The 15,645-nt window shown below is 36.7% G+C and overlaps 3 protein-coding genes across 4 annotated transcripts; all 3 read right to left on the bottom strand.

The window, feature by feature from the left end:
* Positions 1-476: 476 nt before the first annotated feature.
* On the bottom strand, positions 477-2,800 carry LOC18603749 (TRAF-like family protein). Of its 2 annotated transcripts, XM_088805348.1 has the most exons (7): positions 2,345-2,800; positions 2,026-2,254; positions 1,781-1,910; positions 1,477-1,649; positions 1,100-1,391; positions 815-981; positions 477-736 (listed from the first exon to the last, which is right to left on the bottom strand). In XM_088805348.1, the coding sequence occupies exons 2-7, from the start codon at positions 2,054-2,056 to the stop codon at positions 582-584; spliced, it is 948 nt and encodes a 315-aa protein (XP_088661474.1). In that variant the 5' UTR covers positions 2,057-2,254; positions 2,345-2,800; the 3' UTR covers positions 477-581. The 2 variants fall into 2 exon arrangements, with proteins under 2 accessions (XP_088661474.1, XP_007035960.3); XM_007035898.3 differs by having other exon boundaries at positions 2,026-2,800.
* Positions 2,801-2,949: 149 nt separating this feature from the next.
* LOC108661792 (proteasome assembly chaperone) lies at positions 2,950-4,328 on the bottom strand. The gene is made up of 5 exons (XM_018119864.2): positions 4,007-4,328; positions 3,820-3,888; positions 3,649-3,724; positions 3,492-3,556; positions 2,950-3,347 (listed from the first exon to the last, which is right to left on the bottom strand). Exons 1-5 carry the CDS (start codon positions 4,169-4,171, stop codon positions 3,261-3,263), a joined length of 462 nt encoding a protein of 153 aa, XP_017975353.2. The 5' UTR covers positions 4,172-4,328; the 3' UTR covers positions 2,950-3,260.
* Positions 4,329-4,389: 61 nt separating this feature from the next.
* Positions 4,390-12,193, bottom strand: LOC18603748 (protein serine/threonine kinase). Its single transcript, XM_018119863.2, has 15 exons — positions 11,842-12,193; positions 9,620-11,710; positions 9,107-9,434; positions 8,805-9,020; positions 8,602-8,674; positions 8,318-8,523; positions 8,159-8,221; positions 7,214-7,422; positions 7,018-7,129; positions 6,375-6,893; positions 5,595-5,905; positions 5,249-5,486; positions 5,089-5,162; positions 4,836-4,968; positions 4,390-4,677 (listed from the first exon to the last, which is right to left on the bottom strand). Exons 1-15 carry the CDS (start codon positions 12,048-12,050, stop codon positions 4,528-4,530), a joined length of 4,932 nt encoding a protein of 1,643 aa, XP_017975352.2. The 5' UTR covers positions 12,051-12,193; the 3' UTR covers positions 4,390-4,527.
* Between the last annotated feature and the right edge of the window lie 3,452 nt (positions 12,194-15,645).

The following is a 15,645-nucleotide window of genomic DNA, read 5'->3' as shown; positions in this document are numbered from 1 at the left end:
TTACATTCTCTACACCACCTCGAGATGATTCTCCTGTATATATATTCCCTCTGAATCATAACATGTTCAGAAACATGATATGCATGGAATAAGGGCAGTATTATTCTCATATGTTTCTCATTGGATGGCCACGCATTTGTACTCTTCTTATTCGGTGGCCCCTGACTTATGTGTTTTTATTCTTGTACTGCCAGTTGTGCAAGGTCTTGGGAGCTGTATCAAGGAGCGGATCCACTATGGATCAGTTCTGTCTTTCCTTTCCAGTTTCCTTGGGTTTTGCCAGGCTTAATAAAATTCTCACGAGACTACAGCTGCTGGTGCTTTTCTGTCTTATTTGTTTCCCAATTATTGGTGCCAACCACGTTAGTGTCATGACTTTTCGAAGGTCCTTAACCCTTCTGTTTGGTTTTGGTTTATATTGTTTTCGTCCCAATAATACGAAGCCAGAACTCATCACGGAGGATTGGATCCAGAGGGAAAAAAAAAAGGGGGGCATATGGCCCTCAAATTCATTGTCAATTTTCGTTTGTGACATTGCAAGACAAATTTTACACCTTGAATTTTCTTATAGCAAACATTAGTTACAATGAATTAGCAATTGCATTGACGGTCACCTCTGCTTCCACAATGCAGATATCCTTCACTAGGCAGCCAGTGCCTGAATGATGGAAGTACACCAAGGAAGCAAATTTTGCCCACCCGCTTTCTGGGCTTGAGGCACTGAACCAGTGACTTACTGCAAGACAAAGAAAATTTTAAGTACGGATGCGCCTATTTGATGGAGGTTATTAACAGATAATTTGAGCTTTTATACCTTTTCCAGCAATGTGCCTGCTCTGTTGTTGATCCTGGATACGCAAAGTGAACTCTGCAAATATTTTAGAAGCAGCCGTAAGAGTTGCTGAATCTGCCAAAGTCAAATACAGGGAGATATGAGTGCCTGATCCATGTCGTCGTCCTTTTGGATAAAGCTGTATTTTCCTGCATCAGGAAGAGGAAAGGTGAAACTTTGAATGAAGGAAAAGCCCCCGAAAGTTGAACTTGAATCTCTAGAATATCAGATAGGACAAGAAGAAAAAATTATCTTATTGATGGATACCATTTCTGATCGCCAGCAAAAAATTCCTGTGATTCATGGTATTCTGACTCTAATATGGAAAAGTTTTCAATCTTCCAAACATGCTTGGAGCTGATGGCATCTTTTACCATTGATAAGCACTCTCCTTTTCCGGAGCTCGTTTCCTTGGTAACAAACACTTCAGCTCCAAATACACAAGAGTCATCCAGGAGGTATCCATTCGAAACATCATTAAAAGTTCTAATTGGGATGAACTGATCGAATCCCCATTGATACTTTAATCTGTGAAACCGCCTGGCTTTTCCCGTGGCATCTAGCCATGGCAAAAAGAATCAGATTAAAAAAAAAAGTTTATTCTGAAACTGTAACAAATAAAGCCGCATGCATGGGATTAATACCATGAACTATCAAGTAGTTGTCGCTGCGCTGATCAAGCAAGAACAACCGGAAATAAGCGTGGACCTCCCAGTTATTACGAAAGAGAAAACTAGCATCAGCCAACGTCAAGTAGAAAGAAAGGTGCTCTTTCACATTCCTGCTTTTGTTTCCTCCTGGGTGCAGGATCAGTTTCCTGTGAGCACAGAAAAAATACTAATAAAGCTTGGCTAGTGCAGCTCCCATGTAGAAAAAGAAGAGGTTAATTGCTAATGCTAACTAAGACTACCTCGTAAACATAAACATACTGTAAGGAAATTAACATACCATTTGTATCCACCAGCTTCAAACTCTCCAGATTCATATTTGTCTATGTCATTCTTTGTAAGTAACGAAAATGACTGTATCTTTAGTGTGTAATGGCTCGGTGCTGCCTCTGATATAGATCTTGCAAGTTCTGCGACCATAAATATAAATTTTGTTAAAAAAAGTATCATTAATATAACAGTAGTACTGAACCAGGTATTGCATTCACAAAATCATAGACAAACATGTAAATTAAGATTAGCTACCGTCTGGGTTGGTGGAGATTTGATTAGCCATGGGAGAAAGAACTTTGGGCAATAAATTCTTAGGCACAGCCTGGTTGAATCAAATAAGGGTTGCTATATATACAAACTCCACAAGGAGACCCTAGAAAGTGTTATTCCAAACTTAGGAGGTTTTTTCAAGGGTTCGACTCTTATCCTTTGCTTGTAGAGGATTGTTGTGACGAATCAACAAGCATCCATTCTCTGCTTGCTGAATGAAAGATCAAGCATCCAAGTAATTAAGGTTTCCAAATCAAAATAGCAATTTTCAAGTAAAAGTTTGAAAGAATATACCATGTACCTTTCCCTTGCATGCTCTGCAATCCATTGAAATGAGAATAAAGCAACATGCTTGCTGGATTTGTTACGAGTGTTATATAATGGGAATTCTTCCTGTGTTTGTTCTCATTTCATAGGCAGTTGGACTGCAATGGCTGAATTGGATTATTTACATTTCATCAATTGGAAAGTCAAAGTGTTACTGGGTTATTTATTTCAAATATTCCAACGGCATTCTATTGCTAGTTACTTAAATGAATTCATTCCTTCCACTAGCAGGAAAAAAAAAAATTTCTTAATGACTGCTTTTAGGGTATTCTTAAAATTTTCTTAATAACCTATTGAAAGTGAGCTGTCAAGTGTTTTAACATTAAACATTGCTAACGTCTACAAGAACAATCTCCCAAAGCCTTCGTTCATGGTCTACGCTCGCTTTAAGGTTAGGAAAAGAAGACTTGCGATTCTTCGACTCCCTGAGCACTCATACGTGCTGACTTGCCTTGCCTACAACAAACAAGTGACAAAATCATTGATTGTTGAGAACAGGCGCTCAACCCTACTGAGAGTCAACGTTTCCATTTTGCAGTCAATGTTGGCATATGACTGATCGACTTTGAAAGCTGAGTATGGCATGATGCTCAATAGCAAACTTGGAATCAATTACCCATAACAAACTTAATCAGAAAAGTAGCAACATCAATCCCACAAAATTAATTCTGTTTCTGACATGAGAATCAAAGCACAAAATATAACAGAAACGCTTACATCAACACTGTCCGAGGACTCACAGCCAGGCCCACTATGTTTTGTTGGTGTTTTATCTTCTGGATCAACAAAATGAGTTAAACAAAGGATCCCATAACTGATTCTACATTGTAGACTAATATCACCTATTGGGTTGCTGCTACAATGCACATATGGAACAGAGTTGTTTCTCCCTAGGAAGACAACCCTGGCCCTGGAGATTTGGGCCTTGAGTAGCCCAGGGCAATCAGCTTCTCCACCAACTTCTTTTCAGCATTTGCCTGCAGAAAGAAAAGGGGAACAAAATGATGATAATGAACAGGAAGATCAACCTGTCTAGATCAGATGATGCTTAAATTAAATGTCAATGAGCAGTGAAGTGAATTGACAGGATATGCATTGGCAACAAGAGAGAGAGCAAAAACCTCAAGCATGGGGCTATTCTTTGGCATATTGCAAGCCACGATTACATTGAGACCAGTCTTTATCACTGCAAAAATAGTCAATTTGTTTTGAATTCATCCCGTCCCAGAAGAACAAACTTAGCATAAATCAATTGTTGCAAAAATCAAAGAAATGGACCTAATCGTCGAGCGATTCCAGAGCCAGTGTTGTCTGAAGCACCTCCAAGAATGGAAGCCACGCTCACACTATTTTTCTGTTCATAGCAATTAATTTTGTTTGAAAGTAATCCCCAAGGGCAAAAGCCAAAAACAGGATTTTGTCAAGTGAAGTAGCAGTCAAACTTCTTACAGGTCGTGTAGGAGCGGCGGCATACAAGTCACCGAATTTAGCAGAGTTACAGCCAATCCATGCAAATATCTATCAAATAAGTTAATAAAAATACGTAATTCGCGAAGAAATCTGCAGAGGTTAGTAGCAGCAAGTATCGATTAAGAAATTTAGATGAAATCAAAAGTGAACCCATAGATTGAAATACCTGTTTAGGGAGGCGAATGATCTGAAAGTGGAGGGTGACATCATCCACGAGCTCTGAGAAAGTCGTGACTTGCACGCCGCCAACGCCGTCTTCAACGGAAGCAGCGCCTGCTTTCGAAGCTGCCTCAGACTCCGATTGTTTACCAGAAGAAGACATCATCATCATCACCTTTCCTAGTTTTGATTTTCTTTTAACTCGTTTGTATTCGAAGGACCCAAACTTTTCTTTTGCACTTAAGAAGGAGACAAAACACAAGAGAAACGCGGGACAGGGCAGGAAGGATCCAAGCCTTTTGTTTTTTTTTTTTTTTTTGTATTTTATATATAAATTTATATATAGTACTGAAAAAAGCTAGGATTTTTATTGAGAATTGAGACCAGGAATTTGCCAAAAAGAATAATTTTCAATTTTCAAAAGAAATCATACATTTAGACATAATTACAGAGTAGTAAGCAAAGCCCATTCCTTCTCTTGGTTTGACATGGGATTGGTGATTCATCAGAGGGAACATCTCCCCCCATCTAACAACAGATTCTGAGATAACCATCTTCTGTTCCAACTAGAAACAGCCTTGAGAAGGGTATTATACTTATGCTGGACAGCACTGACATGTTTCTGCTTCCATGATCCGAGGAATAGAGTTTTTGAGGTATGATTCGATGTTGCCCATCCTGTCAGACCACTTTTCACTGTCAGTAAGGGATAATCTCTTTTTCTTCTTATAGCAGCAAATGAGGAAATTCATACTACTATATATAGGAAAGATACTACAGCACAAAAGGAGGCCAATGAGGAAACAAAGTGAGAAAGTAGATTGTTGTTTACGTACTTCATCAGCAGATTTAGCTAATGAGGAAAGTCCAATCTTATTTCTGGAAATTGAAATAACATCCTGCCCCCACACAGAGAAAGCAGATACTCCATCGCCATGTCCTTTGAAAGTGATAGGTGTGGGTAAATTTCTGCGAGAAACAATAGAAAACGATTGAAGCAATCAGACTAAATAGATACCAACCCAACTGCAAAGTATTCCTAATGAAACATCATACATTTCCATTTCAAAATTCTAACATCATGATTACCTCCTCAAGTCCCAAATTCTCAGAGTCCTGTCAAGGGAGCTGGAAACAAGTAAATGCTCTTCTGGGGCAGCCAACTGCATGCATATGAATGTAATAAAACTTCATTTCATTTCCAAGGACTAGTTCTTTCTCCCACTAATTTGGTAAATTAAGCATATACCTTCGTCACAAATCCATCATGAGCCCTCCAGCAGGCAATAACATTCCCACTCCTCACATCAAATAACCGACAGTGACCAGAACTTAATCCAGCTGCAATCCATGAAGCAGAACCTCCATTTCTTTGCTCTCTGTCAGACCCACATGAGCATATGGAAGAGACAAGAGAAGGAAAAGCAGATTCACTGAATTCACCCTTCCATAAATGAAGCTTTCGTCCTTGGGAAACATCAATAAATCTGTGTCATTTAGAAGCATACAAACAGAAGAGCTTTAGAACAAGATTCATTCATCTATATCTGCTTAATTTAACAATTACTATCTCACTCTCGACAGTGACTAGCTACCTAAGAGAACCATTTCCGGTGCCCACCACAAGCTTTTCAACATGCTGTAAATAGTGCATGCAAGTGTACAAGCTTCCATCAAATGGACTAGTCAGTACTCCGCTTGATAATGTGTTTGAATTCAACATATCAACATGGTCAGCGCTGATCTTTGATGGAGAAGATAAAGGGGTTGCAAGATGCAGGGAATCTGGGGATGGTTCTGAGAATAGTGATATCAGCTTCCCTGTTTGGCTATTCCAAACATGTATAGTTCCATCACAAGATGCTATTTTTCCACTCAATGACAAGAGACATATGTCATTTACAACCTGAAAGTTCCAGAAGCAATTAGAGAAATTTAAATAGCCACAATTATTCCCTAAATGTATAGCATGCTTAGCTAAGAATATGTCATGCCACGACTGAAAATCCAACAAGCTTAGATAAAGAACAGAGATAGACATGTAAAAGGAACTTAGTCTCTTCACAATTTTTTCACCAATTGTTAGTCGAATATGACCTTGAATGCTCAACAAATTGGTAAAAGTATATCAGTCAGCATAACTTTCTAGCCATGTCTTATCAGAAACATGGCAACTTCTAATGTAGTGGTAAAAGGACATCATGAAAGCTTCTTATATGTCAAGTTATCAATGCAAATTCATATTCAAAAACATTAAATATTAGTATTTAGATTAGTATTTACTATAATCTCCCTTGTGGATAACTTATTTGTCTTTTGTGAGTGTAACTGAAAGAGTCTATTTAGGATGAAACATAATTAGAGAAACAACCAACCTCCTCATGACCATAATATCCAGATACACAATTTATTCTTGTCAAATCCCACTTCTGAACAGTTCCTTTGAACCCTAGACCAATGCCTGCAGTGAAAACTATATTTTCATCTTGGCAAACTGCTAAAGATCTCAATGCCCCTTGATGTGCGCGAACTGAGGATAAAACAGATGCTCTTATCTTCCATGGAAATTCATCTTTGGGACACCCAAAGCGTCCAAGGAGGTCAGAGCCATCCCAGCTAGCAGCTGGACTAGGGAACCAAAACCACGGTTCACTTTTAAAATGGTTTGAAGATGTTTCATGTGTTTGGACTGAACTCTGATGAGCATTGGGCAAACGTCTCTGCGGCATCAAGTTTTTGGCACCTCTGATTCCTTGTGATTGTGGAATTGACCAGCCGACCCCATTAAGTAACAGTTTAGCAGGACTGTAATCAGATGTTGACCCCTTGCTTAATGCAGACACTTTAGCAACTACATTCTCTATACTTCGAGATGATTCTCCTGTATATTCCCACTGAATCATAACATGTTCAGAAACATGAAATGCAAAAATCTATGCATGGTAGAGCACTTTAAATGAATTTTCAAATCAACAAAATTGATTCCCGCACCACTCTGGGAAAGCAAAGCCTTCATACCTTCCAGTTGTGAAAACGTAGAAGAAATTGCTCAAGAAGCAACCATGTAGCACAACTCTGACGAAGTTTCTCTATTCCAAGTAGAGAAGCAAAAGAAGGATACAGAAGCAACCTGCATTTAGGAAAGAACATGTGATGAGGTAAAGTGATTCATGTCAAACTCGCTTCTAACTAGAGAGGAGATATTATCACCCACACAAGATCCATGCGACTCTCTATTTGAAATTCTCCATTAACTTTTGATTTTGAAACCTTCGAGGTTTTACCAGTAGAACCAGATCCATTGAAACTTTCTTGTGAGAAGGCCAGCTCATCGAAAAGCTCCTTAAGTTGTGGCAGGACATGAACTGCTGTCAGCTCTGGTCCAATCCGCTGACATATTGCCATTAAAGTTGTAGCAGCAACCTGACCAGTACATCACATATAAAATTATGAAAACTTTGATATACCTGGCTGGCATTTTTGATATGCATGACATAGAACAGATGCATGAAATTAGGTCTAGAACCAAAAAAGCTTATTAAACATAATGATAAAAATAAAACAACAGCAGCAGAAACTAAGCTTTTTCCAACTAATTAATTACAAACAATAGAGGTAATAAGTTTAATTCGTTTTTGCCTCAAAGACACCCCCAATCCTAACCACCAATTTAAAAATTAAAAAAAAAAAACGAAAAGCTCAATGAAGAATGATTATAGATTCTAAGGCTTTCACATATGCCTTTAAATGACCAGCATCCAGCGCAGAAATTGTGCAAGAAAAGACAGTCCTATTCCTTAGATGTGCTTAGAAAAATGTGCTTTTCATGTAGCTTCATACTGAGCATGTGGCTCCATGATGCTTCATTATAGAGACAAATTTAACTTCTAGCAAGACAACAATAATAAACTTATGCACTCGAGCATTTGGCTAATTAGTTGGTGCATAATCCTCCTATCTAAAGAACAGGGTTTGAATCTCCCTTCCCCTAAATATTAAAAAAAAAAAAAAGCAATAATAAAGCCATTATTTTTATGTTAAAAAACCATAAAAATTTAATTGCATATTCCCCTACTACATGCAATCTCATTTTATTATTGTGTATGATTCTTCAAAACAGATGTATGACAGTTAAATGGAGATAGAAATTTCAAAGCACCTGAAGCACTGTAATCTCTATATTTGTCTGCATAAGTGCCAGAACATGTAGGCAACTCTTATCCTGCATGATAACAGAAGATGCATTATTACTTATCAAAGCATCATCCACGGTTGACTATGAATTGCAAAGATTTGGATTTGAGAACCAAGTGCATACTTCAATTAGGTCTTTTACAACTGCTTCTCTTGGTAAGAAGGCTACCAGACCATCCAATGTCAATAGACAATCAATAAGTGCTAAACCACTCCAGCTATGCACAGGCTCCGGCTTATTCATACAAGAAACACCAATACAAGAATGAGCAACATGTTCAAGCAGTGGTAGCATCTGTCTGACAATAAAGGTCTCTCCCAAAAGACCACCTGAAAAGTCAAAGAATGACAGTGATGTATATGCTAAACATGCCATTTCCAGAACAGATATCAATGAATTGTAACTACCAATTCTGACCAGCACATCAATTCCATCAGGGCATAGTCCCTTGCCAAAGCAGTGAATCAGAGGCAGGATCGTCTACATTAAAGATCAAAGGTTTGTTATTATAATTATAAAGAAAAATTGGATCAATGTATTACCTAGAAAATTCTATGGCCAAATTTTATTGCCTTCTGAAGAAAACCAATAATTACAGAAATAGTTTAACCTGATGAACTGTGATAGGCACACCAAGCTCTTCACTTGAGCAAATAAGCAGAACAGAAGCAGCAGCTGCTGAACTCTTGTGAGGAGAAATGTATAGATTTGATATGACCAAAGGATGTATTATTTCCAGATATGCTTGTTTACCAATTTGGTTCCATATCTCTCGAACAAATGAGTCTTGAAGAAGAGAAACCTTCAAATGAGAATAACCTGTGGTCTGAAATGAACTAGGTTGTCAGCAAGAAGCCATATATGATAGTTCCATATAGAAGCAAGTGCAAAAGAACAAAGTTCATAACTAGCCTGCAGAATCTTCTGAATAGCAGGCAATACTGATGCCTTTACTGCTTCTGGAGTCAAACATTTTATGAATTCTTTCAGCAGTATGTAAGCCCATTCAGCTTCAGAGTCAGACAAAGGAGCTACAGCAAGTGGTAAACAGTATGGAGCACACATTTCAGCTGCAAGAGTTCCCATTGCTTTCAGTGCTCCTTGCTTTGCAAAATTTGCCGCATAATGAAGTCGGGATCCATCTTTCACCATAAGTTGAAGAGGGGCAGTAAACAAGTAGACAGACTTCACTGTTGAAGGGAAATATGGAGATTCCAATAGACTTTTGGCAGAAGGCCTCCTGGTTATTGTGAGTTTAAATAAAATAAAAGTAGTTTACTTATATAGATGCATATAGTTAATGCACAGACATCATAAAACAAAGAATAGATAACATACAGAAAGGAATAGAAGCATAATTAAATAAAATTTAATATGATTTTAAAACATAAAAGTAAATGTAAAACCAAAAAAGAGAAACAATACCTCATCCATTCCCTCTCAATGCAAGCTTCAATTATTTCTTTAGCATGAGAAGGAAGTTCCTGCATCAATCCAGGTAAAATACCTCTTTCCAAGTACATGGCTAATGAAGTTGAATCGAACAGTGGCCTCCTCAAGTAAAGTTCAGCTAAGAGACAACCCACAGAAAATATGTCCTTTGCAGCATCTATGGAGGAAGTCCGTGATAAATATGATTTCTGCCTCCAATGCATTAACTCTTGATATCCTATGGAATCGTCATCCTGTACTTCTATATGCTCAAGAAGATAACTAAAATCAACATCAAATGGAAACCCACAGTAATTGCTAATATCATGTGGATTTGATGCACTTTTCTCCAAATTCTCACTTTGTGCCTCTTTTAAAGAAGAGCTTTGCTTCAGAAGGTTTTCTTGATCAAGGTAATAGAGAGGACTCAAATGTCGTGCATGTTCAGAAAATAAAGATGCTTCTTCCAACTCCTGTAAACAGGCAGTTTTATAAGGACAAGATTTCTCATTATCCATTTCATTTGCTTGGTGACAAACAGCTGACTGTTTTAATCTATCACGTGTTTCCTCCATAGCTCCTCGACGTGCAGGATGTGGTCGAGAAAAGAGCTGGCGGCGTCCAATTGACCTTGGCTTTGTGGGCTCTGATGAAGACAGCATAACATTTTTTGCAGCAACAGCTGCTTGCCCTGACAATTTATATCCAAAAGTAATGTCAATCCAATGATGGATTTGACATGAGACTCGATTGCTCTCTAAAGCATCTCGGTGCAATTTAATGAATTTTTCAGGACTACCTGCCCATGATGGAACAGCCAGATCAGTCATACCAGAATGTTGAGAATAAAATATTTGAGGATCACAGTAAAATTCGGGGATGCACTCATCAGGTGTCCATTGATAAAGTCTTTGCATGGTAGAAGGGTACTCATTAGGTTCATAGACAGCACGAACAGCCATCCGCAGGACACTTAAAGGCAACCTCCTTGCTTTATAGCTGCAGACAGCCAATTCTGATAGACACTCATCTGAGACATGGTGTGGAACTTCAGAAGTTGAATATGTGAAATCCAACTGCTCATCACCTTTTGCCAACCGCCATTTACTCTTGCTTAAATCCCGCCACCCTGAATCGGAGTCCTCACTGGGTTTTGTGCTAAAATCTATTACCCATGGCATTACTGGATGAAATGTGTGGTCCCCCCACCTTCTCCCAGCCAATTTGTTTAAGAAAAGCAAATACTCAAAATTACTCAGCTCTCCGCTCCACCATCTATTGAATTGAGAATTGCAATCTAAAGATGGGGAAAGCTTCAAATCAGCATATAATCCTTGAGAAGAACAACCTTCTGTGCAACAACCTAACCTTGAAGGAGTATAGTTAGCGCCGTATTTCCCATGTTTGAAACTTAAATTGCATCCTAACCTAGGGTTATCCCAAATGCGCAGCCAAGCCCAGCATGAATGAGTGAGCATCACATTGGATGGGCATATACTGCCATGATGAATCCCTAATGCATGTAAGTAAGTAAGGGCAGACAGCAGCTGGTACATCAAAAACCTCACATGCCAATCTGACTTCAAGGCATTTGGGCTGTAATGAAGAATATTCTCCAAAGTATATGGAGTTTTGGGAAGCACTAAATTAATATAGCCAGGTGATTTTAGTAATCCAAGAACAGGTGCTATGTTGGGATGCCTGAGGCAACCTGGGACACTAGTCTCATCAAATGAAGGAATCCCAAGTAGACGCATATAATTTATACTGTCTCTCCCAGAACCTTTTCCTTGAATAAGAAGATTAATAGAGGACAATATGTGATCTTCCAAAGTCCCAGATAGGAAGCTAGAAGCAACCTCTTGAAAAGTAGAATGAGAAGAATTACCAACATGAGCAAGTGGGGCCAAAGCAGGAATTGTTCTTAAGCAAGAGAATTTAGCAGAATGGTTACAAGCACAACATTCATATCCCATCCCAGTAGACAGAAACTGAGATTCACCCAACAAAAAATGTGATAAATTAGTGTTGCCAGTTACTGAACTGACCTCTGTTTCTTCTCCATTTTGGATCATATGTTGATCACTGCAAAGGCAAAAAATTCAACAGGTTTGAAGTTTTATATCATCAGTCATAGAAAAATTAGAAAAGTGAGTTGAAAGAAATTAAGCAAAGACATAAAAGGGAAAAAAGAGGGATGAAAATGATGATCTTACAGGTATTTAGAGAAGCAATGGTGCGGATTAGAAGGAGTATAGGACAAGATGAATTGAGAAGCAGAATTACTACAAGAGAACTGAACGACAGCGGAGTAGCCAAAGGGGAGAGGAGAATCCGAGATGCCATAGCAAAACACTAGCTGATCGGACCAATCCGACTTGATTCGGCGTTCAAGGCATTCGAAGCACGTTTCTTTTTCTTCCATCTACCTTTCTTTTCTGGTTTCAGTTTCGCTCCATTTTTAACTATTGCTTGACGATTTGTTTCAACTGAAGCTTCGGCCTATGATACTGTCTGTCTATGACCATGAGCTATCTCTAACTGCAACTTCGGTTTGCAGGTGGACCCAAGGGCAGTCCCTCGACTAAAAATATAGGCCTTAATAAGAGAATTTTGGGCTGTCTTTCCTGTCTCAATTTGCTGGTTGGGTCTGTCCTGTACTATCCTTTGTTCTTTAGGCCTTTTGTTTTAACTGCGGCCTTGGGTTGGTTTGTCCTGTGCTAGCCGTTGATCTTTAGGCCTTTTGCTCTGCTTCGTAGGTCTTACATTTAGACTGTTTTCAGGAGTTGTTTTAATGAGCATGTCTGGGCTTCTCATTTTTTATGTTTCTTTGGGCTTACTTAGTCATATGATTATGTTTGGTTCATGAGGGTTCTGAATAATCAGTATCAAATTCTCTTAGTGTTTATTTAGCTTTATTTTTTTTAATTTAATTATTTTTTAAAAGTAAAAGTCAGGTCCAATAAAAATTTAAAATTCTTAAAAAAAACAAGTAATTTTTTTAAAAAAAAAAAAATTAAAAAGAGTTTTAAAAAAAATTCTAAAGATGAGCTTTCTACCTTCTTTTTTAAAAAATACGTCTCTTTTTCAAGAAATTTTTTTTTTTGTTTTAAAAATATCTTCATCTATTAAAAATAATTTCAACATTATCTATTTTCATTTTTATATGACTTATTATTAATTATAAATTTTATGTTATATAAAAATACTTTTTATATTTTTTATATTTTTTATAAATAAAAAATAAAATTAATTTTTTTCATTATGAACAAATGAATTTGTAATTAATAGAAAATTATTCATTAAATACCCTTTATGATAATTTTAATCAAAATTAAAACTTATATAAATTATTTTGTCAAACAACTTATTTATAAAAAAAACTTATAAAAGTAAATTTATCAAATAAATTTAATTTAATTTTAAAAATTATTATTTTTTATAAAAGCTTTATAATAATTTTTAAATTAAAAAAAATCAAACCCTTTTAGTAATGATTATTCTAAGCTAGTGGGAATAGATAAAAATTTTAATTGGATGAAAATATCCTCTTAAAATTTCAAAAATGATTTGTATATAATATAAAATATTTTCATTTCTTAAGTTTTCTTTCTCTTTACTTGTCTTCTTCCTCCCTCTTTCTCTCTCTACTTTGCCTCCATCACTAGAGGTCGGTGACAGCAACATCTGTGCCGACCGCAGAAAGCACCGATCAGACACTCCCTAACTAGATCCGGCCACGGGGAACCAAGCGTCCTGCTGGCCATGATACTTTCTGTTTTGTCGAGCTCTGCTTTGGTCTCTGGTTTGATGGTTGCACATGCTAAAAATCCGGTACATTCCGTTTTGTTTCCCAACCTAGTGCTTCGGCAGCAATAATAATCTTCAACATACATAAGATAAGATAATTAATAAAAAATAAAATTGAACAAAACATATACATTATTATTATTATTATTATTATTATTATTATTATTATTATTATTATTATTATTATGAAACTCGGGAGAAGACAGATCATGACCCACACAAGATCCATGCGACTCTCGATTTGAAACTCTCGATGAACTTTTGATTTTGAAACCAATAGAACCAGATCCATTAATTGAAACTTCTTGTCATCGAAAAGCTCCTCCTTAAGCTGCTGTCAACTCTGGAAAATACCTGCCTGGCCTGCCATTTTTTATATGCATGGTGCATGAAATTAAGTCTAGAACCAAGAAAGGTCATTAAACGTAAATGATAAAAGAAAAATAAAAACAGCAGCAGAAACTAAGCTTTTTCCAACTAATTAATGACAAACGATAGAGGTAATAAGTTTAATTCTTTTTTGCCTCAAATTAAGACACCCCCACCCCTAACCACCAATTTAAAAACAAAACAAAAAAAAAAAACGAAAAGCAAAGCTCAATAAAGATTGATTATGGACTCTAAGGCTTTCACGTATGCTTTTGAATGACCAGCATGCAGGCAGAGAAATTGTGCAAGAAAAAAGACTGTCCTATTCCTTAGAAAAATGTGTTTTTCCATATAACTTCATACTGAGCCCAAAAATGGGTTTTTCATATAGCTCCATGATGCTTCATTGTAGAGACACAACAATGATAAACTTATAGAGAGAAATTGTTCTTTAGGCTTTTTGCTCCAAAAATGGGTCTTTTGGGCAATCTCAATTTGTTGGATTGGCTTTGTCCTGTCCTGTCCTTTTGTTCTTTAGGCCTTTTTTGCTCTGCTTATTAGGCCTTAAACTTGAGACTCTTTTTGGAGTTTTTTTACTGATTATGTGGACTTCTCATATTTATGTTCTTTGGGCTCACCTGGCCATATGATTTTCTTTATTAGTATTTTGTGGAAAAAAAAAAACATGGTTGCACCTCTCTCCCCTCACTCAACAGACTCTTCACATCAATTGGGTTGTATTCCTACTCTTTCTCTCCCCACAGTCCTCCTCACCATAATACTCCCCTTGAACCACCTCCTCCTAACCATCCTATATAATGCTACCTCACTCACATTTTTCTTTTCTCATACCCTCAACTACCACACACCATCATTCAAGACAATTCCCCACACCTCCCTCTAACTTAGCCCTTCCAATCCATCCATACCAATTTCGTCTTAAGCCCGCTAAGCCAAATATAGCTTTCTTTAATCTTTTAGTTTTTTTTTTTCAATTTTTTTTTCTTTTTGTTCTCTCTTGTACTCTTTCTTTGTTTCAATTTTTTTTGATGCATTTGCGCTTTTTAGTTGAGTCCACTGCAATCTGGGTCGAGGGCTGGCTGCAAAGAGTCCAGATCAGGTCTGCTTCTTTCTTTTTTATTCCCTTTCTTTTCCAGCGCCCATATATATATTTGTTAAAATGAGCTTGATCCATATTTTATCAAATATGAGGTGGGTTGAGTTTAAAAATTTAGGTCCATATTTGAGTCAGGCCTAAATGAGTCAGTCCATCAAATAAGTGGGTTGGAGTGGGCCAGCCTTGTGAGCTAAAAAAATTTAATAATTTTAATTAATTTAATAAATTTATATATTTAATTATAGAAAATTAATAATTTAATTATTAATAATATTGTTTATTTTATATATTGTAATATATTTAATATATACTTATCAAATTAATAGTTTTAATTTATAAATTAAATTATAAAATAATTTTATTATAAAATTATAAAAATAATTTAAAAAAAAAAAACTGACCCAACTCAACTCATAAACTAGTAAAAAGTGAACTGAATTGAGATTTTTATGACCCATATAAAAAATAGACTGATCTGACCCAATTCATATTTTTTTAATCCATAAGAGCTTGGGCTGGACTGAACCGGATCAGCGCATATAGACAGCTCTACCCATATCCTCCCCTTTTCCAATTTCTCCTTTCCCCTGTTATTCTCACGTTTCTGACAATATAACATAGAAACACGCATGATTAATTTTCTACTTTGACCCATAATTAATTTGACGAAGCTTCAACCCTCAACGCGTGATTGTTAAAAGTTAAAAGTTATTAATTTGATTTT

This window comes from Theobroma cacao, chromosome 4, assembly GCF_053813885.1.
Source record: "Theobroma cacao isolate CCN51 chromosome 4, ASM5381388v1, whole genome shotgun sequence".
In the NCBI taxonomy this organism is placed as follows: domain Eukaryota; kingdom Viridiplantae; phylum Streptophyta; class Magnoliopsida; order Malvales; family Malvaceae; genus Theobroma; species Theobroma cacao.
Note: the sequence above shows the minus strand (reverse complement) of the source record. Positions and strands in the feature narration are given on the sequence as shown.

Coding starts and splice junctions, on each gene's coding strand:
- LOC18603748 (XM_018119863.2), bottom strand. CDS start 12,050: ATGGAAGAAAAAGAAACGTGCTTCGAATGCCTTGAACGCCGAATCAAG. Junction 11,711..11,841: donor CATTGCTTCTCTAAATACCT/GTAAGATCATCA, acceptor TTGCCTTTGCAG/TGATCAACATATGATCCAAA. Junction 5,163..5,248: donor ATGATGGATTTGTGACGAAG/GTATATGCTTAA, acceptor ATATGCATGCAG/TTGGCTGCCCCAGAAGAGCA.
- LOC18603749 (XM_007035898.3), bottom strand. CDS start 2,056: ATGGCTAATCAAATCTCCACCAACCCAGACG. Junction 1,911..2,025: donor AATCTCCACCAACCCAGACG/GTAGCTAATCTT, acceptor TTATGGTCGCAG/AACTTGCAAGATCTATATCA. Junction 1,392..1,476: donor CAACTACTTGATAGTTCATG/GTATTAATCCCA, acceptor TGCCATGGCTAG/ATGCCACGGGAAAAGCCAGG.
- LOC108661792 (XM_018119864.2), bottom strand. CDS start 4,171: ATGATGATGATGTCTTCTTCTGGTAAACAATCGGAGTCTGAGGCAGCT. Junction 3,725..3,819: donor CCGCCGCTCCTACACGACCT/GTAAGAAGTTTG, acceptor TGCTATGAACAG/AAAAATAGTGTGAGCGTGGC. Junction 3,348..3,491: donor AGAATAGCCCCATGCTTGAG/GTTTTTGCTCTC, acceptor TTCTTTCTGCAG/GCAAATGCTGAAAAGAAGTT.